The sequence below is a fragment of the Mustela putorius genome, unplaced genomic scaffold, assembly GCF_011764305.1.
Source record: "Mustela putorius furo isolate JIRA1106 unplaced genomic scaffold, ASM1176430v1.1 tig00000129_pilon_pilon_pilon, whole genome shotgun sequence".
Taxonomy (NCBI): Eukaryota; Metazoa; Chordata; class Mammalia; order Carnivora; family Mustelidae; genus Mustela; species Mustela putorius.
In genome coordinates this window covers 17,591,983-17,619,126 of record NW_025421290.1, presented here as the reverse complement: position 1 = coordinate 17,619,126, position 27,144 = coordinate 17,591,983, and the positions used below count along the sequence as shown (strand labels likewise).

General features: G+C 48.9%; 2 protein-coding genes across 17 annotated transcripts in view; one reads left to right on the top strand and one right to left on the bottom strand.

The window, feature by feature from the left end:
* Positions 1-5,498, top strand: part of ESR2 (estrogen receptor 2) — a 71,076-nt gene extending 65,578 nt beyond the window's left edge. The window contains exon 9 of the mRNA XM_004738912.3: positions 339-5,498. Within this exon, the coding sequence (XP_004738969.1) occupies positions 339-525 (187 nt within the window). The 3' untranslated portion in view covers positions 526-5,498. The remainder of the gene's footprint in view (positions 1-338) is intronic.
* A 2,016-nt stretch (positions 5,499-7,514) lies between these two features.
* Positions 7,515-27,144, bottom strand: part of SYNE2 (spectrin repeat containing nuclear envelope protein 2) — a 330,781-nt gene continuing 311,151 nt past the window's right edge. For 6 of the 16 annotated variants that reach the window (XM_013056956.2, XM_013056952.2, XM_045070327.1 and 3 more), the window contains 17 exons: positions 24,360-24,547; positions 23,706-23,856; positions 23,233-23,415; positions 22,109-22,180; positions 21,432-21,569; positions 20,176-20,370; positions 18,606-18,888; positions 18,047-18,115; positions 16,985-17,124; positions 14,985-15,099; positions 13,595-13,797; positions 12,419-12,619; positions 11,386-11,514; positions 10,301-10,492; positions 9,430-9,516; positions 8,894-8,943; positions 7,515-8,615 (listed from right to left, as the gene is read on the bottom strand). In XM_013056956.2, coding sequence (XP_012912410.1) covers positions 8,393-8,615; positions 8,894-8,943; positions 9,430-9,516; positions 10,301-10,492; positions 11,386-11,514; positions 12,419-12,619; positions 13,595-13,797; positions 14,985-15,099; positions 16,985-17,124; positions 18,047-18,115; positions 18,606-18,888; positions 20,176-20,370; positions 21,432-21,569; positions 22,109-22,180; positions 23,233-23,415; positions 23,706-23,856; positions 24,360-24,547 — 2,619 coding nt within the window. In that variant the 3' untranslated portion in view covers positions 7,515-8,392. Of the gene's footprint in view, positions 8,616-8,893; positions 8,944-9,429; positions 9,517-10,300; positions 10,493-11,385; positions 11,515-12,418; positions 12,620-13,594; positions 13,798-14,984; positions 15,100-16,984; positions 17,125-18,046; positions 18,116-18,605; positions 18,889-20,175; positions 20,371-21,431; positions 21,570-22,108; positions 22,181-23,232; positions 23,416-23,705; positions 23,857-24,359; positions 24,548-27,144 lie in introns of those variants that run through there. The other 10 variants (XM_013056971.2, XM_013057001.2, XM_004738907.3 and 7 more) reach the window with 9 other exon arrangements.

Sequence of the window (27,144 nt, the reverse complement as noted above, 5' to 3'; positions counted from 1 at the left end):
CCTTGGGCACATAATCCTGCATTTCCCGCAGAAGCAATGTATTTGCTAATTCAGTGTTAGTGGAACTATGTAGAACACAGCTACTGTGCACCATGAGAATTCCTGGCACTGTGCCAGGTGCTGTCAGGCCCCTGTGGGTGGGTGGTGATAGGATTCTAAGGTCCTGCCCGTAAGCGTAGATGACTGAAGGAGCCAGAGGCGAGAACCCTAGAAGAAATGGCTGGGGGAGGTCTAGGGGGTGGAGGGTAGACCGGCTTTGTTGGGGAGAGCTGGGGAAGATCTTGACGTTCCCACGGCTGCCTCCCAGGAAGGACTCTCGGCGTCTTTTTGTCCTCCAGTAACAAGGGCATGGAACACCTGCTCAACATGAAATGCAAAAACGTGGTCCCAGTCTACGACCTGCTGCTGGAGATGCTGAACGCCCACACGCTTCGCGGGCACAAGTCCTCGCTTGCTGGGGCCGAGTGCAGCGCAGCAGAGGAGAGTAAGAGCAGGGAGGGCTCCCAGAAGCACCCGTCCCAGTGATGCCCAGTCTGAGGCCCACAGGCCACAGAGGAGGTCAGAGGCTGAAGCGTGACCTCCAGTGCAAACCGTGAGCTCTGTCTGGGATGGGCAGGCTTCGTCGTCTCGCTCGTGTGGTCCCTCCTTTGGTTATGGCAGGCCCAGCTGGGCACCATCCTGCACCCGAATGCCCCGCTTCCCAGAGTCGGGTGAGAAAGCCGCAGTGTTCCCTGGTTCCGGGGGGGATGTTCCAATGCTGACGTCACATCTTGCTCAGCCTCTTAGGATCTCAGTGTGGTCCTTTCTTACTTCTCATCTCCCTTCTGCCCCTCTGGAAAACATCTTAAAGGTTTGGGACTGAATGGTGGAAATCCGCTGTGCAAGGTGTATAGAGCGGGGAGACGCCGGGGCCCTTACGGAAGTGGACTAACCTTTATGGGGCAGCCTGACCTGCCCTTACACACAGACCTCCGTTTGCTCTCTTCAGGGCCACTGGATGGTAGGATGGAAAACCGTGGCAGTGAATGAACTAGTTCCACACACTTATGTCACAGGCCTGTGAGGACTGAGGTCACGTATCGCTATTACTGTGGAAGGCTGGAGGGATCGTGACCTGGGGAGCCAGTGGTCGGGCTGGGAGGTGAGCCACACCCTTCCCCCAGACCTTGCTGCCATCTCCATAGGGTTTCATTCCTCTTGATTTGCATTCATCGAGCCTACTCATTATTTGGGGTGCATTTATGTGTTTGATCACTTTTATGGAGGATTGTGGAGATTTAAATCTCTGTCCCTTCCTTAAAACTCCCATCCCAAGGAGCTCAGTGTGTGCTGGAGAAAGGCCCAGCATTTGCAGGAACGGGTTTCTCCTGTGAGTCTGGGTCACAGCTATGCTGTGGGGCAGCCACAAGTGCCACATCAGCCATCCAGATGGGGACATGTCAGGCTGTGTAGACTTGGTAAGCATATCACTTTAAGGAGACCTGGTTTGTGAATTCTACTTTAAAAAATATCTAGGGATAGTTATTTATAGCAAGGAAGAATTCTTTTGCACCGTAGTGCTCTTTTAAACTATTTTCTTATCAGAACATTTTTATGACGAGCTGGGTGAAATGGAAACTTCATAGAAGAATATTCGTTTCTATTCCAAGTGGGACATAGGACAAGATGATCAAGCACGTCTGGAATTACAATTTTAACTCACTTTTAAAAAACTGAAATCTTCAGGAACATAGTGAACGCACTAAAGCGTTACATCTATACCTTGGCAGTGAGTGGTTACATACATGTTTTGATTTTTGTGATGATGTTTTGAAAAACTACCTTGTGATCGATGAAACTCATTCTCTTTTTTAAAATGGGTTTACTTGGGCGGGCACATTCTGTATTTATTAAGTCATCAGGAAGATTAAATTCGATGTTATGAAGGTTGGTTTCTGCTAGGGAGTCCTTAAATAATTCTCAGTTTTGGTATCGGTGCAGATTTACTACAAGTTGAGCAGAGCTGTCTCAGAAACACTTGGACACAGACCTAAGGAGCACACGCCATTGTCTGTATTCTGAGTTGGTCTGAAATGATTCCTCATGGTTCAGTTTTGCAGCCTAGGTGACACTCGGTGCAGAACGTATGCGTTGCATTTTACAGGAGCCGGGGAACATCCAGAAGGTCAATTTTCTCTCTTTCTGGCCAGCCTAGACCCGCACCCCAACAAACTTAAGTTACAAGGCTGGAGAACAGGAAGTGGGAGGCAAGGGAAGCCATCTTGAACAAGTATCTGCTGGTGAAATTCTCTTAGTTATACTTACAAGGAGATTACCAGAACGAGGTCTAAGCCACTGCCACAGTGGCTGATAGGGACTGATGTATTTTAGGTTGGAATTTGATGCCCACAGTAGAGACCAGATTGGTCTCAGGGGGCGAAGCAGCTTTCCATACCAAATCCTGTGCTTGCCTGGGCTGGTGCGTGTGCTAGTGAGCTCTTCCAGGGCTCACTGCTCGTTTCCTAGTTATTCCTGCATGCATTGTGAGGCTGCCTGCTTCCCTGCATTTGGAGTTAGCCCATGAGGGGGCTTTTAATACTTTAGGTCATTTCTTCTTGGCTCAGACTGCTACAGTGGCATGCTGGGGATAGAGGTCAGTCCAGCCTTGGTTGGGGGTGGGGGGGCTTCGGGGCAAGGCTGTCTCTTAGAACTGGGGTCTGGGCCAATGAGGCAGTTGAGATAACACAGTCTGTAGCTGAAAGGTGTTCTTCCTTTTGTTTTGAATAGTGTAGGGCCCATTCCTCCTCGCAGATGGGAGTGTTTTCAACCCCTGGGCCCATCTGTTCCAAACTGTCCTCTAAAGCAGACACCAGTGTGTAGCCAGTCTGCTGTTTTTATATGTTTTTCGTAAATCCTCAGTATCCATTTTAAAGATTAATAATGTCTCCTAAACAGTGCTTTCTTTTAAATGTCTTCTGTTTTGTGGGGGGCGGGTATCCACACCCCATCCTATGGACAACTTAAAATTCTGCCATAGCCTAGCAACGAGGACTTCATTGTTTTCAAGATCAGTTTTTAAAAGGAATGAACAAGGGGGAATAGGACCTGACAACTGTAAACAGGAAATAACTTGAGTATGGGTGGGGGGAACACTTTGTGTATTACGGAAAAGTGAGCCTCAGCTTTGCCTCAGACTCGTGTGGCAAGATAATTCCTCCATTTTGATCTGCGAGTTATTGTTTAATGTGAGAAAACTTATTTTTGGGAGATGAAATGAGATTTGGGGTTAATTCCAAAAACACGAGTGTCTTATATGGGATCATGTCGATACATCTTAATGAAACAATTAACATGGAGTATTCTTAACACAGATCACATTAGAACAGAATGTTCAGATTCCTGAGGGGGGCGCTAGCAATCCCCAAAAAGAGGACCAGGGTGGGCGAGCTGGGCCTGCAGTGAGTTTTCAGGCATCGTCCTAACTGCCCCCTCCTTCCCCTCCCTCCAGCCCCTCTGTGTGGCCTCAGGCCTGTCACACGGTCCGCTGGGACCAACGACAGAGGACTTGACCCTAAAATAATTTTGAAGAGATTTTTCTTAAAAACGTGAGGTGGGAACATAAATCTGGAGGGCCTCAACTGTATTAAGAACAAAACCAGACAACGTCGACACAGGCTCTGGGAGGGAGAGGGTCTCTCCCTGAATCATCTCACCTGCCAGCTTGGCTAGGAGGGCAATCACTCCAGATTTCAGTAAAAAGAAATCAGTTACCACTTCTTGGCAGAGCCATATATATATATATATATATATATATATATATATATATATATATCATATATTCATATATATAAGCTAGGATGAAGCAATTCTAGAATGTTCCAGCATGTGAAACCAGTTTGGTCGTTCTTTAAATCTGCTAAGGAGCTTGCACATACAGACACCTTTCCAAATTCAAGGTGGACTTTCTGCGTCTAGATCTATTTTGATACACGGCATTTTTTTTTATTAAGTAAGATTTGACACATTTCTTTAAGCTGCTAGAAACCTTTTAGAACACATTATAAAGACTATGTGAAGGAAAGGATAAAAATATACCATTTAGCACCTAAAAATATCTGTGTGCCACTTACTTTGTGTCAGACACAGTTCTCAAGGCCTCATACTTTCACATTTAATAATAATTACAGTGATCCTAACTTTCTGGTTGTGGAAACCGGAGTATAAGCGAACTTGCCCAGGGTCCCACAGGGAAGTGAGTGACAGAGCTGAGCAGAGACCGAGTTCTAGTGCTTAAGGTAATCCTGCAGCTGAGTTTAACACAAAACTGAAAAGAGATTCTTAGACCACAGAACGCACGCATCAGTTGGCATCTGACACGCATGCCGCTCGGGCTTCTGTGGGGTCCTCCCGATTTGCACAACACTCTAGATACAGTGACAGCTTAAAAACCTGATGCAGAAGTTCAATCTCATCTTGGATACATGTGTAGATTAAAGCCCAGAGGGGACTTTGATCTGCTCGAGGTCATGAAACTACTTACGGACAAACTCCGACAGGAAGTTAAGTCTTCTGCTGCCGGGCCGCCACTGTTCCTGCCACAGGACTTGCCTCCCTAAGTCAGCTGCTGGAGTTGAATCTCCATGCCTAACAGACTCGACCAGTTGCTTTCTACTGACCCCGTAGATCCTATCTTTTCTGCCAAGATGGGGGTCTGCATGAAATGTTATAGAACAGGCGGAAAGAAGTGAGTTCGATCGTTTCCGTCTTGCCATCCTGGGCTCATGAGCTAGCGGGGGGCACTCCGGTCATCTCCTCATACCTGCTGTTGCTCTTCCCAAATGCACTGATGTGGAGTCCGCTCGTTGGACATTTCCCTGTGTAAAACACGCACACCTTTTAGGTACTGATGCTTCCCTGTGGAGTACTGTGAAACACATGCCCTTAATTCTTTATAGCTTCAAAGTTGCTGGACTTTTGGCTCGAGTGGCAGCTCAAAGAAGTGCATTGTCTGCGATATGTGATCTTCTAATCCTTCTGTTGTTTTGGAGTCAAGGATCCTTGTTTTTTGAGTTCTAAGGATCCTATTCACTTATGAGGCCAGTGGCGGTGAGGTGCTCGGAGGGCTTCCTTTATGGGAAGGGCAGAGGTCTGCTCAGGCCAGCCCAGAGCAGCTCCTGCTAACAGCACAGTCTACATTGCTGTGCTTGTGCTTCTGTGCTAGGTGTCTCAATGCCACGACTCGTGGTTCTGTAACGTGACGATTCGGTGGTCCCGTGGACCTTGGAGCCTGCTGGTGGCTCTCCCTTGTTTTTTCAGGTGAATGCTTTGTGCCACAAAGCAGGCTTGTGTATCTGGGTCTTTACAAATGAATGTTTGCTGTTGTGTGAAAGGAGGTTTTGAGGTCTGCTTTCCATTCCTTCCAGGTACTGCTTTTCCTCCACTGTGTCCCCTTAATATTTATGGAACTGTTGTGGAAAGAAGTTTAATGTGACAAAAGCTAAATAAACTGTTTTTCATAACTGTGGCTTTAAAAATGTATTTGTTGGGAATCTAAGAACTTGTAATAACTAGGCTAAGTAGTCAGTGTTCCCATTGTATTCTGAATTCTATTCTATTTTAGGTATGCAGCACCCTTTAAGAATTTGGTGAAAACCATGAACACTCTTCCTGGAAAAAGGTACATAAACACAAATATGCTTGACTATATAATTCAAGAGGATTAGGAATCTGTCTTAATCTGCCAAAGCCTATTTTTTTTTTTTTTTTTTTAGATTCTATTTATGTGAGAGAGTATGTGCAAGCAGAGGGAGGGGCAGAGGGAGAGAGAACACAGACTCGGCACTCAGTGCAGAGCCTGATGTGGGGCTTGAACCTGTGACCAGATCATGACCTGTATCAAAATCAAGAGATGGACGCTTAACCAACTGAGCCACCCAGATGCCCCACAGACTTTTTAAAAAGTAGCAGTTTAATCTTTGATCAGCTAATTTCACCCTTGTGATTAATGACCACAGGCACTATGTATGTGTTCAAGTAAAAGCCAGCCCACACACATCAAAGTCCTGGTACACAGTACGTCAATTACTTGGGTGGATTTTCTGGAATGACCCCATTGAAGTCAGTCAGTATGACACCCGATCAGGGATGGGGAGAAAGGTCATTCATTCATATTGAAGCGATCTAAATGCCAAGTGTCGTTTAAAACTTTCCCTCGCGTGTGGGAAATGGAAGATGCAAAGCCTCCTCAAAGTGTAAAACATAATCTCTTAACAAGTGTCTGGGAATACACTGAGCTTTGAGTGAAAAAAGACCTGCTGGGGTCAGGGTAGGGTCTAGAAGCCTAAAAAAATCAAAAGACCTTTATCCTGAGAATGCATGTGCACAATCAGGCTTTAAAATACAGACCACCAGAGTGAAAGGTTTCCAGAACCATCACCTCCTTTGGACAGGAAGGAAGAGAAGGAGGGAGAGATTCTGCCTTTTACCTCTGTCAGAGTTGGAGCAAGGATCCTCTGACCAACTCGGTGACTCAGAAAAACAGCTGGGTGACATTGTTAATCCATGAAAAGAAATGAATTACTTTAAAGCATCAAAAGACTTTTTTAAAACTGCAAAATACCCTTTTCTGCCTATCGCTTTCATCAATTTGGTAAAGTGAAAACAGACTCCCTTCCACTGGTACCATTACATCAAGCCACTGGGGAACGGCACACGTCCTGGGGGTGTCTGACCCACGGAAGGGGCCGCCAGTGCTGGGAGTCTGGTCTTCATCTACAGCCAAGCCTCCCTGGCTTCCCCTGAGGTTTGTGCTTGGCGGAGAAAGAGGGGGGCATGGACTGAGGTGGCGGTTAGGACAGTGGTGTCTCCCAAGTGTCAAGAGATGCAGGTTAGGGGACCCCTGGGTGGCTCAGTGGGTTAAGCGTCTGCCTTCAGCTCAGGTCCTGATCTCAGGGTCCTGGGATGGAGCCCCACATTAGGCTCCCAGCTCAGAGGGGAGCCTGCTTCTATCTGCCCCCTCTGCCTACTTGTGCGCTCTCGGTCAAATACGTAAAATCTTAAAAAAAAAAAAAAAAAAAAAAAAAAAGATGCAGGTTAGGAGTAGTTAACCCAGGACCTGTTCAGTGACTTCTAATCACTTTGTTTTGGTGAGAAACAGGTAATGGTACTGGAATCCTCTGGAAGGCAGGTGGTTGGTTCTGCCTGGAACATTTGTTAAGATCTGTTTGCTTTGGAGAGAGCTGGCAATAGAACAATCCGGGTGAGCTCCTCCTTTCCTTTGTACCCACCTTCCCTGCCATGCCGCCCTCGCCACTCCCTCCAGCAAGGGAGGGTCACACACTGTAAAATCGCCATGTCTACAAGTGGTGGGAATTTCGATCTCCTACGTTATCTTGTAACAAGTTAAATAAGTAGAATATAAAGCCTAGCTTAGAATTAGAACCCATAAATCCTCCTACATATTTTTAAAGTAACTTTTGTTCTGGGGTAGATTGCGTAGAACATCTAATTTGTAATAGGATCCAATACAATGAAAGTATGGGTATTTTTTTCTGTTTTAATGAGAAACATTTGAGTTGTACATACCACAAATAGCTTCAAGTTTCTGTAACAACCCCCCATGGCCAACCAGCCACACAACACCTGAAGCATCACTTTAAAGGTGAAAAGTCTTATAAAATTAACTTAGAAAAACATCCCTATCAAGTAGTTTGGCATTTACTGTACATTAGTCAAAAGCTCAAGCTAAAATCTGATTTCTTAAAAATCGAAGTTTACATTATTCATACAGATTGGGCATCGTTAAAAAATATGCACAAATAACCACATCCATGCAATATAATTTCTTTAAAAATTTAAAGCAATATAAAAGAGCAGACCTAAGTACAGAACAAAACATTTTGGTTTATAACCTGCAGCTCTGGATTGCTAGCTGATCGCAGTGAAATTAATTCTAAACATATCAGATGTGATTGTTTCAATCAGCTGAGCGTGCACGTGAGTTTCCGAACCATTTCTAAGATGGAAGTGGCTTGTTTCTATAACAGGTGATGAATGTTGCTGTTCACTGAGCGTATTAGCTACATTTGAATAGTGTTTCACAAATAAATCAGAAGTCACAAAGTGCTTGGCTCTTCAGGAAACTGAAGACCCCGAGACCAATCAACTAGCTTTGCCAAACCATATGGGGCAACTGCTGCCCGGGCTCCCTGCCCACCAGGGACGAACATCCTTGGAAAGCTGCCCTGGGTCCCGAGAGCGCGCACTGCTCTCTCTGGCTGAGCCCGGCATCTGCAGCAGGTCCCTGGGCCAGGCCAACGCTGAGGGTCACTCACTGGCTGGCCTGGGGCCACGAGTCAGGCACCCACAGGAACGCGTGGGGTGGTGGAGAGGTGCTGCGGGCCAGACGGGGCCTCTAGGTCGGGGGAGGCCCGTTGGTGTACCTCAGCATGGGGTAGAAGGACCTGGCAAAGTTGTTGGCCTGAGTGCAGCTGTAGTCCTCTTCGGAGAAGGGCAGCAGGCAGGCCAGGAGCAGCAGCAGGAGCAGCAGCAGCTGTAGGGGCAGCGCGGCCCTGATCACCCGTGACACAAAGGAGCGTTGCGGCCGGGAGCTGCTGGGGCCAGCGGGACCGGGCACCCTGCCAAAGGACGGCATGGAAAGCTGAGCGCACACTGCTGGGAGGCAACCCCTCCGCCTGTTACCTGACCCCCTTGTGTCAAGACAGACCTCCAGGACCCGAAATTAAAGTGGGGCCCAGGATGGAGGTTTGGTCCCGGAAAGGCAGCCCAGCTCTTTCCAGACCAAAGAAAACAAAGTGGGTTTTGTCCAAAGACTTGGAACACGGACAGGCAAGACTGGTGAGGGATGTGTGTGCGCGACAAGGGACTTGCTGCGGTGACTACAGGGCCCCCTCACCTGCTGTCCGTCTTGCTCTTGTCTGTTGTCATTCTCTCTGCTCCAAACTGCTGGATAAAAAGAATCCGGTTAGTAACGGAAGACCGTGAGTCCCGGCCAGGATAAAGCCTCTTCCTTCTTAAATTATACCCCTTCCTTAGGTCCTCTCCCTGCTGAGATTTTGAGACCAGAGTGATCTCATGCGTGTGAGATTATACTGGACGAGGTAAGAAATGCTGGGAGTTTCACGTTCCCGTCTGTGGGTGGGTTGTTAATGGGGAAATCGGGGAGCCCGTTCAACGACACCATCAGGGCTCCCCTCTTTCACAACCTGCTCCCGTTCCAGTGAAGAGCAGCAGATAAGCCAGCCTTCCTGTTGGGGCAACGTTCTTCCTCTGTACAGTCAGCCTCTCCGCTGCCCAGCAGGTTGAAGCGATCTGTGCTGTTGTGAAATGAGGGCTGGGGCCTTGGTGGGGGGCTCCCGTTCCTGTCACTGAACAATCACCAGTTACCAAGAAATTGCCAGCACAGTGCTCAGGACCAAGAGGGGCTCTCACCTTGGCTGGAGGAGCTGGTGTGGAGGCTGCTGGCGGCTGGTCTCCACCGTCCTCCTCGTCCAAGCTGGGCAGAGATGGATCTGGGTTCTGAAATGCACACCCCGAGGGCTCAGTTCAGGGGAACAGGAGGTTCTGAAGAGTCTCAAGAGCACAAAAACGTGCTTCGTGCAGACTCGACACTGCTCCACTCACCCCTCCCCACAGCTCCCATCCTTCTGGAAGAGGCAGCTCCTCTATCCCTCACCCCCCTGCTTTAACAGGGACTTTTGCAGACAAAAAGGAGCGCAGTAGGCATGTCAAGGCCAGCCACTGGCACTCAGCCCCCACAGCACACACTGGGGAACACGGAGTTTGGCTGCAGCGGGAGGGACAGGAGCAGCGGTCTGTGCGGATGTAGTCAAATGGCCCTCAATACGCCAGAGCCGGAAGGGAACTCCAGCACGGAGGGGGCAGGCCTGCCCTCAGTCGGCCGGGGGGAAGGTCTGGGTTAGTTTGGAGTCGGATCATGTTTTCAAGGAAGAACGCAGAAAAATGAGTGGTCAGAAGACAGGGAGTAGGACAGTGAAGAGGACTCCCACAACTGTTGGGCATGAAGGCAAGTCAGAAAGGACAGACGGACTGGGCGGCTTTTTCTTTCATATGCCAGCCACGTGACATGTGGGCACTAAGGTGTTATCCTCCCCTTGCAAATGCCAGAAGGGTGTCAGAGAGCCTGTGTAACTTTTTAGGGCCGCCCAGCTAGGCAGGGGCAGGACTGAGACTCGGCTCCATGACGTGCTCACAGCCCACCCCCCAGCAAGGCTGCCGTACTGCCGCTCGTTCATCTCTGATCAAAGACATCTTTCCATTTAGAAGCCACGAGCGGACTCACCTGGCGTCCCTGCAGGGACATTAAGTCTTGGGACACTTGCTCAAGTAACTGTTTGAGCTTCTTCTCAATAACATGTACCTTCTCCTCAGCCTCGATATAGTCCTCTCCACGCCCCTTAACAAGAAGGCTGTCTGAAATCTCCCGTAAGGTATTTACTTGAGGTTGCCGTTCCCCGAGCTCCTTTTCCAGTCGCTAAAAACACAAAAAGGGTGTGAAATGGAAGGCCCCCTTTCGTTGGGGCCAGAGGAGGCTCTCTTAGTGCCCTGACATTCATTGGGGATGAATGACGGGTGGGGGCTGACTCCGGAACCTTCTACTGCTTCTGTGTGTGCCGGTGCGTGTCCTCAAGCCCAGCAGCCTTGAGGCAGCAGGTGGGTTACACCCTGCCCGTTTTCCATTCCTCCTCAGTCTGTAGACAACTGGATGGAGGAGTTCGAGGAAAGAAGTGAGGGTCACAACTGCTCAACAGTCACCCAGCGGCTGCAGTTGCCGTCTTGGGCAGCAGAGACGGACACTTCCTTCACTGCACCTTGTCTGTTGGGGAGCACTGGAGAGCGGGGCTTTGCCAAGATTTTAGTAGGAGAATGTTTTTAAAATAAGGACCAGTACTTTACATTTATTTATACTTGAACCACGTACCAATTTATGAGTAAGAATGTCACCCGGTTAAGTAAGTAAAATAAATATCAGAAAACACAATTACCCTCCAAGAAATAAGACTTTTCTATAGTGGATTCAGAAAACCCCTACAGCTCATGGTGTCTGTGGAGTCACTGAGCATAGTCTCCCCCTATGAGTCCTATTCCCAAAGGAGAAAGTAAAGCGGCTTTAAGTATCTGAGGATATTGCTAAACACCTAGACCCCCAATTGCCAAGATCTCGAAGACTTCCTGCTTTTGGCCATGCCTCTCCCTCCCTGCAAGTCATCCTGCTTCCTAACTATAAGGGGGTGCTCAGTAGATAGAACCTGAACGTGAGAACGCAACGCCACACTGGCATCGTTCCCAGGAACACTAGGTGAGGCTCCACGAGTATGCACCTGACAGAGGCCAGGGCAGTGCAGAACCCCTTAGGAAGAAACTCACCATCAACTCTTCCTGACATTCCAGGAGAACCTGGGGGTCTGCGTTTGGGTCTGTGACCTGAGCCTTCTGCCTCCGGCTCTCAGCACTCGCCAACCACAGTAACAGATCTTGACTCAACTGGTGGAAGTCCTTAAAAACACACACACACACACACACATCATAGTGTTGCCTTTTCTGTAAAGGACGGGGTACTGAGAAGCAGCTTGCTAGCTTGGGCCTTCATAGTATTTGCTCTTGTCACTGTCCAGTGAATAAAAGGGCCAGATTTAAATGAAATGCCAGGGCCCCAAAACCGGGAAAAGGGAAAGAGGATACAGGTGGGACAGTCCTGGGAGGCACGATGAATTCTGTCAAGTGGAAAAGTGCTAGCAGAAAGACAGGGCTCCAGCAGTGCCCCCCCCCGGCCCCCACCGCCACCATTACACAGAAAAGACCACAAATTACTCAACAAATGTACTGGATTCAGTGGCAGAGGGAGACACCCCTACAGGGCAGGCTGGGACCCAGGGACAGGGCCGCATGTGGGCTCGCTGGTGGGCTCAGAGCTAACACATGAACCATGTGTCAAGTGCTGGGCTAAGATTATATGAATTTAGTCCTAAAAAGCAACTCACGAAGTAAAGACTAGAATTATTCCCATTTTTCAGATGAGGACACAGAAGTCTACCAGGCACAGTGACTTGCCCAAAGTCACACAGCTACGGGAACTCTGGAGTTGGGTTAAACCACTCCTTACTCTGGGCCAGGTCTCTTAATCACTCTGCTGTAAGGTCCTCTTGGCGAGAGGACAGAGATGGGGCAATGCAGGGTGGCATTCCCGACCTACTGGAATGCTTGCTGGAACCCTTATGCTAGGAGTGGGCCAGGGCAACAGGAGACCCAGGGCAAACAGCAGGTCTCTGGACAGCAGCTGAGCCTCTTGGAAGCAAATGGTAAAGCCCATTTCCCTCCTACAAGCCGTATCTGTGCCAAAGCAGCCCGAGCATAAAAATACCAGCTTCTCCCACACACGCAGACCCCTGGGCCCTCATACCTGGCACTGTAGGAGGAACCGCCGTAAGCCTGCTCTCCAGCTCTCCACCGCGCCCCGGACCATGTCCCAGCGCCGCCCCAACTGCCCAACTCTAGCCTGGAGCTCGCCCGACTCCGCGCTCTCCGTCTGCAGAAGTTCCTTGCTGCTCATGTTGACAGAGACCACTAAAGCCTTGTAGGTGTCAAAGGCTTTCAAGATCTCCTACCGCAGAGGAAAAAGACTGGATTAGGCATTCTGAAAATAGGGATGCGGGGTTCATCTGAACCTCAGGGGGGAACATGTCTGCCAAGCATGTCTCTGAGCTGTGGCCACAGACACAAGTGCGACCTTGCTTGTAACTGGCTGGGCAGCATCAGGTGAGGAGCTGTCTTACAAGGTCGGTGACCTTGGCTGGCCAAGCTGGGAGCAGAGCCCTGGCTCCTGGCTGGCCGACTCAACCACAGCCAGGAATAGACCCCCCTGAGCCCTGGTTGGCTTATTTCTGGACCAGACTGAAAGTCTTCCAGATGAAGTACGCAGAGTTATCCCGCACGGGCCTCTAGACATCACAGAAGTGGTATTCCTTGGGATGAACAGTAATCCCAGATATAGTAATGCACAAAGCAAAGTAAGAGTACCACTGTGAAGTTGCCTGGATACTGCCCTGGGGCATCTTAGGAGCTCAGACTCATGCTCAGGGTACCCCCAGGTACAGGACTCCACCAGCCCCTCTCCCTGCTCGCTGGCTAGTTCTGGTGGGTGACGCCTGACCAGGTGGGTGACAAGTTCCGTGTAACAGAATACATCAGGCCACAGAGTTCATCAGCAGGTGAGCTGGTCCTCCTCCCCATCCTCGACGCTCTATCCCCGCCTGGACAGCACAGCGTGGAAGGGTGTTTTTAAGCTGCCCGGCAGTGACCGCTAATGTCTCCCCAAGAGTCTAGTGGTGTCTCTGCTGTCAGATGTTTCCAGCACAGGGGATCTGAGCTTTGGGATCATGTGCAGATGCTCTTCCAGAAACGGAAATCTACCTTGGTGTCCTTACCAGTGATAGAAGTGCAATGGGACAGACTGAATGCTACCAAAGCTGTCTGCAGCTCACCACCCATGCCACTGCCAGACGGGACCTGCCGGTGCTGCGGGGCATGCATCCGCACGCACATTCTAATCCCTCTTCCCTCCGCAGCACCCCCTCACCTTGAGCCGCTTCACTCGGAGCTCCATTTCCCGGATATCCGAGGGCGGCTGCGCCCTCTTTAACATTTCTAGCTCTGCCTCCGTTTCTTTCAGCCAAGTGGTGACGTCGCGGATCTCAGAGTTCACCTGTTGCAAGTTTTGTTTTATTCTGAGTTGATTGCGAAGTTCTTGGGCTTGAATCAGCTCCCACCTGTCAAAGGCACCTGGAATAGAAAGTCACACCTGAAAAGCAGCAGTAGCACCTACAGATTTCTCTGCCTCCAATGAGTTCAGGGTCAGGGTGAGAAAACCTGTAGGGGATTCACCTTGTTGGAGGCTGGAGTGCAAAGAACCCACTTCCCTCACTCTGGTTCAAGGCCTGTGCCAGGACCTGCCCACAAAGGCCGGAATGGGGTGGAAAGTGGGGCAGGGGACCCAAAAGTGTTGCCAACGTGCACTGCAGGCCCAAGTCTGGCATTTTAGTTTATGCTGTTTTTAGGGCCCTTTCTTCTTTGGTCCATGTATGATCAAGTCAATGCCACTGGTCTGACTTTTGGTTTAGTTGAGTAATTACTTTTCTAATCACCGAGCCTGTCTCACAAGGAGAAACCTGACAACTCTGTGGTTGTCATCTTCATGTCTGATCTTTACATACGAGTGATGTCATTAAACACGTACTTCATCCCACCAGGCTCCTTCTGTCAATATTAAAGGATAACTTTGCAAGTAAACAGCTTAGGAATTTGTTCATAAATACAAGTCAGCTGATTCTGTTCTTGCTTTAAAAAACTTAAAAAAAAAATTTTTTTTTTCTTAAGATTTTATTTATTTATTTGAGAGAGATCACAGTAGGCAGAGAGGTAGCCTCCCCCTGGAGCAGAGAGCCTGATGTGGGGCTCGATCCCAGGACCCCGGGGCCATGACCTGAGCCGAAGGAAGAGGCTTTAACCCACTGAGTCACCCAGGCGCTCCCCCAAATTCTTTTTTTGTTTTGAAGTAATCTCTACACCAAACAAAGGGGCTCAAACTTATAATCCCAAGATCTTAAGAAGTTGCATGCTTTACCAACTGAACCAGCCAGATGCCCCACAAATCAGCTAGTTCTCAGATAACACTGGCTGGCATAGGCTAAGTTCAGCTGTTTGGGGCAGATTAAGGGGGGGAGGGGCAGAGGGAGAGAGAGACTCTGAATCAGGCTCCACACTCAATGCAGGGCCCACACAGGGCTCCATTTCACGACCCTGAGCTCAATGAAACCAAGAGTCTGACACTTACCTGACTGAGCCACCCAGGTGCCCCTAACTGTTCAATTCCCAATTAACGTTCTGTTGAGCACGGACTTAAAGTAAATGCTCAGATAACCCAAAATACAGACTTCACCTGTCCTGACAACTGCCTAACTTAAGTGTACCTGACTGCTGTACGCCGAGAGCGGCCAGGCCTTCGTCTTCCTGCTGCGAGCTGCCATTCAAGACTCTGGAGCCTTCTTTGCCACCATCAGTGCCCGGGGATAACAGCAGCTTTACCTGGAATGAGGCAATTTCCACGTCACCATCTGTAACATTTCAGAGGCTGTGTGAAGAGTATCTCAGTTCACAGCAACAGGAAGGAAACGAAGATACGGGACCTCTTTCCTTCGAAGGGTCATTTGCTTCAAATATTTGCTCCAAATCAAATAGGGGCTTCTGTAGCATATTGGGGGCATTTATAAGCATTTATAAGGACTAACGACAGAAGTAAAGGCTGAGATGGTGGGGAAGCAGATGACATGTCAGGGATGGAAATAAAATGGCCTAATTCAGGGTTTCCTAGCACTCCTCAAATGAATCGTGCAAAAAAGAATTTAGAAACCACTGCTGATCTGCTGGGCTGTTACTGTGTGCTTCCTTGCGCATCTGCACAGTGTTTTGCAAAATTCAGTCCTCCCTCCCAGTCACTCTGCAGAGCCGCCTGGCAGATTATCACCTGGAACTGTAGACATACAGAGGACAGATCTGCCTCCGGGGGCCATTCATTACCAAGCATTTACCTTTCACTGAACATACTCTTCTATTAGTGCAGTGTTCATTGGGCTATTTTTATCACAGGCCTTTCCAAAAATAAATGTATCCTTTTTGGAAAAGCCACGCCTTCTTTGGTTTGTGTCCATTCAGCCTACTTGTGTGGAATGTGGGGGGAAAAGAAAAGAACCCTGCAAATTTCTGGTGACATGCCTGGTTTCAGACACAAAGGAAAGGGTGGAACTTTTGCAACTTGCAGGTGGGGAACACAAACTTAATCACTGGGAGGGGTCCAACCTGGTGGCCCTACATGTGAAACCGAGGTGAGGTGCTGGGGTCCCTCTGCCCCCGGGCTGTCGGGTCTTATTCCACACCCCAAAGAGACAGATTAGAACTGACAACTGCTTGCTAAGCATGAAGAGGAGTGGTTGAACTGGGCATAAAAGCCCGCTAGCCAGTGACTTGAGTCTGACTGTACACAGGCAGAATCTTCTCTAATATTCACTCTTAGACTCAGAGGGCACTTTGAGGACCTACCCAGAGATGCTCATACGGCTCTGGTTTGTCTACGAGGTGATTATTAAAAGTGCACACAGGTACTTTAATTTCAACTCGCCTGTCACTAACTCTAGGTAATGGGGATGATCCGGAGCCAACACTACTAAATCTGAGGCTGGCTGCCCCCGACAGCTGCGTCGCCAGAGCACGCCAAGGACTCATGTTGCCGGAGGAAAACACAGTGAGGAAGAGCAGTCACGGGTATAAACAACAACAACAAACCATGTGTGGTAGCAGTGGGAGTAACAGTAGCAGGGACCACCTGTCAAAGCCTTCTTTATATCTTCGTACACATCAATCCTAACAACAATTATGTAAAATAGGTTTGTCCTCAGGTGAGGAAGGCTTACAGAGGCACGGCAAAAGGCTATGGCCCCAGGGTAGTTTATGGTAGCGTTAGGATTCAAACTTCATGTCTACCATGGCACAGGGTCAAATCTTCCTGATTATGACGTCACAATGTTCTGAATGGGTTGTGCAGCTGAAAGGGAATTAGAACATGGTCTGGGAGCTCAGGAGCAGCTCAGGAAAGCCAGCACTTTGGTTCCCCACTGCTCACACGGATGACTGGCTCAACAGTAATAACCACCGCCCCATCATGTCAATGTACACAACAATGGTTCTTGGCCAGAAGCCACTCTAGAACTCCAGTCTGTCTTGCCAGGTTCTCAAGATGTACAGACAGCCCAGCAGAGATACTGGGATACACCAGTATCTCTGGTATCTAGATACACCATGGGAAAAACAGCTGGAAAGCGAGCACGTGCAGCACACACCAATATCCCACTCTCTCTTAAAATCTCAATTATTACTCATGCGCTTGGGTTACAGTCTCAGTGGAGTGAACGCTTACATAGGCTGGCTTGTAAGGAGTGCTGGAATCTGAGGGGATGGTCTGAACATTCCTATCACCTCCCATCTGCTTGTAGCGAAGCTTGGGGCAGGAAGGGCTGTCAGGAACATGCCATGAGTGGTCCTCAGGAATGGATTTACCTGAAACAAAGCAGAGCAAGTGACCGTCCGTTCTCTCCAACCAAAGGGTTCGTATTTAGTTACACAAAGAAGGTCATGGGTAACATGACATCAGGTTATAGTATGAGTTCTGCAGCTTTCCTTGCAAAGCATGCATGTTTGCAAAATGTCAGTATGTCCCAGAAGGGAATGAAATGAGAGTCATGCAACTGAACAGCATTGCGCCTTCACTAGATGGGTTCACAATGGAGCACAACAAACGTATGATTTTTTTTTTTGCAGGATGAGTGGTGTTTTGGAGCCGGGGCATGTAGGGGTGGGGACACTGGCAGCAAGGCTGGGGCCGGAGGCCAGGAGAACTGAAGGCCTCTCAGATGTTGGGGGAGAGTGAACATCAGGATGGACTTGGGGACCAAGAGGGCGTTCGCGGCTCTACCCTACCGCTACATGGGGGGATGGGGCAGGGAACAAAGGTTAGAGCTGCAAGTCAAGGAAAGGAAGGTTTCTTCTCCTGCGGCAAATGCAATAGTACCTTTAACCCTACCCACCCATCCTCTTCCCAGGAAACACCATAAGCAAGGGAGAAAGTAGTTTCAAACCACCATGAAGAAAGCTTGGGCTGTGCCAAAGAACTTCAGTTAGATTTCGGGTGGGGTGGGGGTGGGGATAAAAACTCTAAAAGGCACTGTGAAAAATTCCCTTCTGCACAGGCCTGAGGGGGAGGAGAGGGATGGCGTGGAGACTGCTCTTGAGTGGGCGGGGTTTCGTAAGGAGCACGCAGGCATGTGTGAGTACGGCAGTGCAAATACACCATGACACAAGGACCGGGTGCATGGTGTCCACAGAAGGCAGAGGTCAGACATGACATGGGAGCGAGGCTTAGGATGCAGTGTGCGCCACAGGACGCTGCCATGTTGAGACACATGCACGGGCAGGGGCCTACCAGAAGACGCTTTCAAAGTTTTTGTGGTCATTTTAAGATATGCCTCAGGATTTTCGGGGATTTCTACATCTGAAAAAGAATAATGTCATTTTCCTCACTGCAGGCGTCTGGAGATGAATGCCCAAGTATTAAAACAGTCGACACATTGTCAGCTGGGAGAAGAAAAGTAACTACCCTGTATCTATTTTATTAAAAAGGTTTAAAAAGCCAAAGGGTTTTGTTTTTCCCAGCCAACTCCTGACTGTCTGAAGCAGCAGCGGGAGTGGTGAAGTCCAGAGAGACGATGCAGACGATCTACTGATCACTCAACTGCAGAGCTCACAGATGAGAGCCATTAGGCAACAACCTTCATGTCCCAAGGTGAATTTCATTTCTTTTTGCCTTTCACTCCATCTGCGATAAGACTGAGTGACTCTCACGTAAGTTAAAGTGGGCAGGACACAACACAAGAAGCCACAGAGCTGAACTCAGGGCCGCCCAGAGCTGGCCGTGTTGCGAAGGTGCTAAGAACATAACCGAGCGGGCCAATGTCAAGGGCTCTGCAGACGCGGGCCGTTACCTGACAGTGCGCTGTAGTACGGGCCTTCCTCGTCATCTTCGTGAGACGAGGAGCCCCCAACGTCCCCCGTGTGATCCCACTCCAGAGGGATGGAGTCCACGCTGACGGGGGTCTCGCAGCCAGACCGCTCGGGCCCCGGCGCCGGAGGCACCAGATGACAAAGGGACTGAGGAGAGGAGGGCTCCTCGCTCGCTCTCCTTTTACGCCAGGAGTCGGCCTGGATCTCTCTGGGGTCCTCCATGTCTGTTTCATTCTCCGAGGCCTCTTTTTCTTCTTCCAAGCCCTGAAGCAGGGATGTCCCATTTTCAGAATGAACCAGATTACAAGCTGCTGTGGGGGCGAGGAGTGCCAGGGGCCTGTCTGGCAGTGCCTGAGAATGGCCACCATCAGCATTTCTGCGGCAGCTTTCAAAGAGAACTGGGTTCCCAGGGCCTGTCTGTGGTTATTATAAATTAGACTCTCCAGTGTGGGGCCTAGAATCTGTATCTTTCCTAGGAAAAATCTGAAATTTGGTGATCTACGTCAAACGACTTTAGCTAGAAAGTAAGAGATGGTGGCCAAAGTTTCATTGGTGGCTAATGGCAGGTTTACTCCAACAATCAGAAAGTTTAAATTAAAAAAAAAAAAAATCTAAAGGCCATTCCTATCTTTAATCTTATTGTTCAGGATATAGAACCTATTCTCCCTATGTTGTAAGAGACTATAAACCGCTATGTTAAGAAATGAGGGGATTCAGGGCTCCTGGGTGGCTCAGCTGGTGAAGCATCTGCCTTCGGCTCAGGTCATGATTTCTGGTCCTGAGATTGAGCCCCACGCAGGAAGTCTGCTTCTCCCTCTGTCCCTCACCCCATTCATGATCTCGTGCACTCTCTCTCTCAAGTAAATAAATAAAATCTTAAAAAAAAGACACAAGGGAATTGTACTGTGATTTTTAAGGCTAGGTCTGATGAAGTTAATCAAGTTAGCCAGCTGGGGACGCAAAGAAGGAAAAAGTGGCCAGTCGTCTTGGTCAATATGGTCACCACGAAAGCATCTGGCACCCAAGGGCAATGAACACTGAATGACGGCCAGAACTCTACCTAAACTTCCCAAAAGGCCCTTCTGTCAAGGGAAACTTCGTAGCTGCTTTGGAAACCGGGTGCTTTTATCATTTCAGAGGTGAGAAGAAAGCACCAGAAAGGCACAAATATTACAAGTTCCCAGACATTAAGAGGAACAGGCAACACATTACCAAGTTACTACCATAAGCAAAACCAGAACAAGTATCACCGCACCTTGGGATACAGACACGTCAGGCAAGCCCTGCACTGAGGAACAGGCGGAAAAGGTCAGAGGAACACGAACTCTCGAAGTGCTGCCCCCTCCACGGGGTAACGGGAGCCTCCAAGTAAGCGTGACTCCACAGTAGGAACAGCTAAATAAACCAATAGGTGCTCCTCCCCCTGACCTTTTACCGTAAGATACATCATAGTGGACCGTTCCATAGATTTCCCAGTTCCTTAAACATTCAGTCAGGGGTCAAGTGTGAGGCGCCGGGAGGCCGGGTGGGCGAGGGTGGCGCTCCCCTTACCGGGGCGTGCGAGGTGAGCCTGCGGTGGAAGCGGGACACGCGGCCGAAGACTTCCTGGCAGTAGCGGTGCAGCTCCTCCAGCTCGTCCTCGATCAGCACGGCGTCCAGCGGCTCGCTCTTCTGAATCAGCTGCTCCCCGAACACAATGAGCTGGTCGATCTTGTTGGTGTTCAATGTAATCTCCTGCTGGAAACCCTATTCGGAAGAGGAGAAAGAAAGGATTTCAAAGGAGGTAAGCTGCCCTGAGGATCCAGGGTCTGCTGCTTCTACCCGGGCTGCAGAAGCAGCATCGCCACGTCCCCACTGCCTTGTCCCTGGCACCCAGGACTCTAGCTTGGTTGATTTTTAACAAGGAGACAATAAAGGTCGAATAATTTAGAACAATAATATGTGATTCCCTCCCACCCCTTCTGGGAACTGACTTTCCCAATTAAAATAATTCGAGGGACGCCTGGGTGGCTCAGCGGTTAAGCCACTGCTTTTGCCTCAGGTCATGATCCCAGGGATCCCTGGGACTGAGCCCCACATCAGGCTCCTTGCTCAGCGGGGACCCTACTTCTCCCTCTCTCTCTGCCTGCCTCTCTGCCTGCTTGTGTTCCCTCTCTCTCTGACAAATAAGTAAATAAATAAAATCTTAATAAATAAATAAATAAATAAATAAATAAAATAATTCTAAAAGTTGGGCAAGGATAGACATTGACTGCTACTGGGTGTGAGGGAGGAAACCGGGTCTTGCTGACGCTTGGTGGAAACAAAATTTCTGACATGATCACTGGTGCCACTGCATGAGGGAAGGCACATTTCTATTTTGCAATCGCTTTTAAAACCCAAGGAGGGAATCACAGTGAAATGAAAGTGAAATGCAGATTATCTGGGAGAGCGGACTAGATCGGCTCTTGGCCCCACTCTTGATACGGATCCCCCCTCCTGCCGCCATCCCCTCCCCCAACATGCTGCACTCAGACTCAAGACAGCTGGGGAAAGGGCATCTTATGCAGTTCTGTTTGGAACCTGCAGCGCGTTCTCCCCATGAATGATTGTAAACTACAAAGAATGAGGAGCCTTGTCCAATGACCCCTGTCTGTAAGGAATGGCATCCTCGCTCACGATGACCCTGCAGGATACGGGTGCGTGTAGCCTGGAGGCTCTCTCAGTGCTGGAATCTGCTCTCAGGGTGTCAGGTGACACTTGTCCTTGGCCAGCTCTCCCCTGCGAAGGTGCACTCTTATGCAAGGGGCTGACGAAGTAGGCCTTACGTTCAGTTGGCGCATCTTGTCGTCAGCGTCGCTCTCTGAGAAGTGCTCCACATTGGTCAGCTGCAGGTCCATCTCTGTGAGCCACACCAGAATGCTCTCTCGGGTCCCCTCGAATTCCTCCCTTTGGTTGGTGAAATGCTATGAAAGGGGGAGAAATAACATGTTTGTTCTGAGGGCATAAGAGAGTTCGGGTAGACAGCAAGGTTGATTTTGGGCAAGAGGAAAGTGTATCCCGGGGGTCCACAGGGCATCAGGGGGCCAGTGTGGGGTCAGGAGCCTGGGCTCTGGTCCTGGCTGTGTGATAATAAACAAGCCTCTCAACATCTCTGAGTCTTTGTGTCTTCACTGGCAAATTAAGGTATGGGAATGTTGACTATGACATCGAAGGTCCTTTTAGCATTTGAAATCCTGTAATTTTCTAAGTCAGTGATTTCCCCAACTTACCCTTTGAGGAACACCCTCAACATCCAGGCCAGACCCCTGGCCTTTACCTCATAAACCTTCTGTGGAAGCTATTGCTTGAAATAGTAGCTTCAAGATGGAAAAGTACTGATCTCAGGGATAAGCCTGGCCTAATGGTCCACATGTCTTCATTGAAGTAGTCCTGAACGTGTTCCCTCAGAGAAAGAAGACCCAGATTTATCGCCTTCAATTAGGGAAGGCTCTTAGGTTACTACCTCATAGATCGGCAGCTGATTCTCAGACAACGCAGCATTCGGTGCCAAATGAAGGTTTACACTGGTCACAGTCAAATCAGGAGATAAGGAAATTAATGCATGGAAACTGTCTGAAAAGCTAGCCCATTTCTTCCTGATGAGCTTAAAAATAAAAAGCCCAGATTCTCCTCATCTTAGAATGATTTCAAAAGTGTTCTGCCCTGAGAACACAAGTGGGGATTAAAATGACTTCCTGCTTAAAAAAAAAAAAAAAAAAGACTTCCTGCTGCCAAAACCACACAGATCCTGCCAGTTTACACCTAGACTCATGAAGGCTGAAGTACCATGTCTCCCAAAGTACACAAATCTTTGATGAATGTTTACATTCAAAAATCAACCCCAGGGGCACCTGGGTGGCTCAGTGGTTGAGCCTCTGCCTTCGGCTCGGGTCATGATCTCAGGGTCCTGGGATCAAGCCCCGAATTGGGCTCTCTGCTCAGCAGGGAGCCTGCTTCCCCCTCTTTGCCTGCTTGTCTGACTACTTGTGATCTCTGTAAAAAAAATATATATATATTTTATATATATATATATATATATATATATATATCAACCCCAGCCTTTGAGGTCAGGTCAATGTGCTCTGGAATTTGGGGGGTAATTGCTGTCCCCTAGCTCCACAATGCAGAGGGGGCTTTGGCTACATCTTTTATTGTGCAAGAACCAGCAGTACATAAAAAAATGGACAGATGGGCAAGGCGGGCCTCTTTCCAGGCTAAGACAACTCTGGGCCTGAACTTGTGAAGTCTAGCAGCCCAGACCCTTCAGGTCATCTGTGAGCCAGCATGCAAACCTCTAGGGTTTATGGAAAAAGATGTGCTTGGTTCTACAGATCAAATACACAGGCCCTGCCTCAGAAGCCTTGTCTTAGGCAAATAACCTCTTAAACGAACAAACAAACAAAAAACTAAAAAAAACCCACACATGAATGCTGGCAGCTTTGGCTTAAACCACGGAGAAAGCTGGTTTCAAGAATGACACCTCAGGCCTGAACTACAATCTACTCCCTGCTCTGCTACAAGCCCGATCGTGCCTGTCACTTCTCCCTGACAGCCTACAAACGAGGCGGGTAACGTAGGGAAGGTTACTCTGAGTCTCCGCAGGATGGCCGTGACCCGCTTCTGGAGGTTGTCCCAGCGCTGGTTGCCCTCGTGCACCATCTGCTTCAGCCTGCTGGCCGTGTCAGTGCGGTTCTCCCGGGCCAGCCGCCGGTACTGCTTGTTGATGAGCTCCAGCTGCGTGAGCCTCTCGTGGATCTGCCGCTGGAAGGCCTGCGCACATGGACGTGGCGTCAGGGCCAAGGCCAGCACACCCCCGCCCCAGCCCCAGACGGCCTACCCTAGAGGTTAATCCCCGGGCTGAAACGGCTACAGAGAGCCCCTTGCCCCTGTGTGGGTGCTAAAGGACAGGCTCTCAAGGTCCCCGCATGTCGCATGGCATGGATCGGCCGCGTGTGGCAAAGCCGTCTTGTCAGCAGCTGGTGGGATGGTGGTCTGGGCTGCCCAGGCCACAACAGGCTTGGTTCTCAGGAGCACGGGGCGGGAGGGGCTTGGGGCTTTACCTCAAACCTCTTCAGCTCTTCTTTAGCATTTGTGTACAACACCTCTGAGGAATTCGGGTAGGCTGCTGTCCTCTCAGCGGACTTGAGCCAGTCCTCAAAGCGGGAGTAATCATCTAGAAATTTCTGCCATAGTCGCCACGTCTCCTCGATTCTGACAGGAGGAAAGCATCTCAATAAAGCCATCCATTTCAACCGTGAGCTTTCCTCTTTTTTTCTTCCCATTACCGGTCCCATTCCCAATACCCCTTGCACTGGCACCATGTAGGGGGAGAGACCCTGCTATCCCTCTTTTATGAGATAACTGGGAACATCCTCCTCTTGGTCAGGACACCTTCCTCCTGGGACTGCCCCTCAAAGCTCCTGCCTCACAGAGGTCCAACAGCAGGAGACAGGGCTTCCCTCCACTGCTTTCTAGCTGGGGACACAGATGCACAGTGGCCAGCCATGGTTACACCTTAAGACACAGGAATGCTGGGGAAAGCCATCACCCTGATGCTATTTTTTCTGAATAATTCACTACATGAGCATGGGCACACCTACTGAGCCTTCTCTTCACGCTGGACGTGAAGCCAACAGAACACTGCTGTTGAGATGAGGGGGGGAGCTGGGTTCGGCTGACCGTGTTTCGTATGTCAGGGCCAGCCCGGTTCTTACTTCATTCGCCGTTCCATTGACATGGCGCAGATGTTCCTCCAGCGTCTGTCCAAGCTTCTGGTGGTCTGCTGGATGGAGTCACACTCGGTCTCATTGGCACAGGCATCGGAGTCATGCAGTAGGACGTCACAGATGTTAAAGACGGACTCTACGCCTGCGCTGTGTTGTTCTATGTCTCGCTGCAGGTCCTACGGGACAGAGTAAGGAGCACCTTGAGGCAGGGGTGGGGGTGATGACGGTGGGATGGGAAGATCTCTACTCCTCCCACCCTAGCTCCAACCCAGGTGCATGTCCACCTTGGGATCAGCAACAAGGACCGTGTCTTTCTCATCTCTGTGCAACCCTTGTCCTGTAGCACCCGATACAAAGCCTACACACTGGCAACAACTGGGATTTATTTGCTGAACGACTAGAGGGGGTGGGAAAGCAGGAATACCCTCTCCTGAGAGCCCACTTCCCCCACCGATTCGGGTAGGCATGGGATCCACTGCATGCCACCTGAACGAAGGGCCCCTCACTCAGACACGGTTCCGGGGAGGTCCTCCTTGGGAGTCTCTTTAGTAGGACCTAGAACTTCAGGAGAACTCTTAACCTTTTACGGGTCCCTGAACTCCCCTTTGTGCCATCCTCACACACACCCCAAATCATGCCCATCCTCAGGCTCCACAGGCCCAAGGGAAGAGTTTGGAAGTAGAGACCCCACTATCCCAAAGGATGGGGTCCAAGTCCCTCTGGAGTCTTATCCTGTGAAGGTGACGGTGCTGTTCTTGGATTCAGGAAAAAGAGCATTCATGAGGAGGCAATGCACAGTTATGGGGAAAAATGAGAAACTTGTTAAACAATAAACACAGCATTTTCAGGCATCGCCTAGAGACTGTATCTTCTGCACATCATGGGAGGGCTGAAGAAGGGAGACGAGGAGCCTCTTTGTTTTGGATTCTGGTATTAGATTTCTCCAGATATCTAAATTCTGTGATAAGTGACAACAGAGCACGCCACTAATCTTAGTTTCCTTTCAAATTACATTATGAAGAAATAACAAAGACAAAGCGAAATAAGCCACTGTTAACCTACTGTCTACAGAAAGGCAACATAAAGTTCATGCTGGGTCACCTCAATATTTAATAATTCTAGAAATTACTGCTAATATTTTCTTACTTTTCTTCTGATAAATGTACAATTTGATCATTCTCTGTCCAGGTGGATATGAAAGAAGAAAATGTTAATACTCAAACCACATTTTCAGGATCCTAACTGATTAAAAAAAAGCAGCACAAAGTTATGGTAAGAAAATGTGTTTTCTAGGGGGGCCTGGTTGGCTGGGTTGGAGGAGAACAGGACTTTTGGTCTCTGGGCCATGAGTTCAAGTCCTGTGTTGGGGGTAGAGGTTACTAAAAAATAAACTTAAAAAAATGTGTTTTTTTCTGTTTCCCACTCTCTTGCTGCCTGCCTCTCTGCCTACTTGTGACTTTTCTCACTGTCAAATAAAAATATATATATATATTTTTAAGATTTTATTTATTTATTTGACAGACAGAGATCACAAGTAGGCAGAGAGGCAGGCAGAGAGAGATGGGGGGAAGCGGGCTCCCCGCCGAGCAGAGAGCCTGATGTGGGACTCAATCTCAGGAACCTGAGATCATGACCTGAGCCGAAGGCAGAGGCTTAACCCACTGAGCCACCCAGGCGCCCATAAATAAAATCTTTAAAAAACAAATGTGTCTTTTCGTTTGTCACCCTATGTGTCCTGTGATGAGACATGAATAGGGTGATTTTGTTTAAAGCTCTGCAGCCCAGGACTAATGGCAGAAGTCTTCCTCGGGTCCATGCGAGCACCAGCTTTGTAATTACTAGGTTTATTTTTTATTTTATTTTATTTTATTGATTTTTTGACGAGAGAGAGATCACAAGGAGGCAGAGAGGCAGGCAGAGAGAGAGGAGGAAGCAAGCTCCCTGCTGAGCAGAGAGCCCGATGCAGGGCTTGATCCCAGGACCCTGAGATCATGACCTGAGCTTAACCCACTGAGCCCCTAGACGCCCCTTTAATTACTGGGTTTAAACAGAACTCAAGCCCACGGAATTCTCATGAACCATCCTAAATTTACTGGCACTGATAAATGTCTCTTGACTTCATTAAAATAATAAATAAGGAATCCTAACATTGGTGTGAAATGAGTAATAGTGACAATTTTTATTAAAAAATGGTACCACCCTTGACCTCACCTGGGTAGGGCTGGGTAGGATCTGACTGAAAAGTACTGAAAAAGGCTAGTCTGTGGAAAAACGTGAGTGCTCCGTATTTTAGCAGACTCACTGCAGTTTCTCTACCTTATTTGTTCAGCTTATATTGAACAAAATGGCTATTGAGAACTGATTAATACACAGGGTGAATGAGAGCAAGAAATGAGCTCTACGCTAAGTTTATAAGGACCATCAACATCTTGGTTAAAAGAATTCAGTAATTTTCAAAATTTCCAAAACAAACTTTTCAAACCACTGCAGAATGACCCATTGATTTTTATAGTATGTATTGGTTACTTTGTAAAATATAAAGCAGTGAACCACATTCAAAAATGCAAACCATTTAAGGGCTAAGTGAGTGACATTTACAAACTGAAACAATCTCACCACTAGTTCCCACTGAGGCAGGTATACATAATAATCGGAGTTCAACAACAGTTTCAGTGCAATCTGAAGAATGAGACTTCAGAAACAAAATAAAAAAGTGTTAAAGGCTTTTGCCAGTGGTTCTGAAAACCTGCTCCTGTTTGTGTTTCTGCTCCTG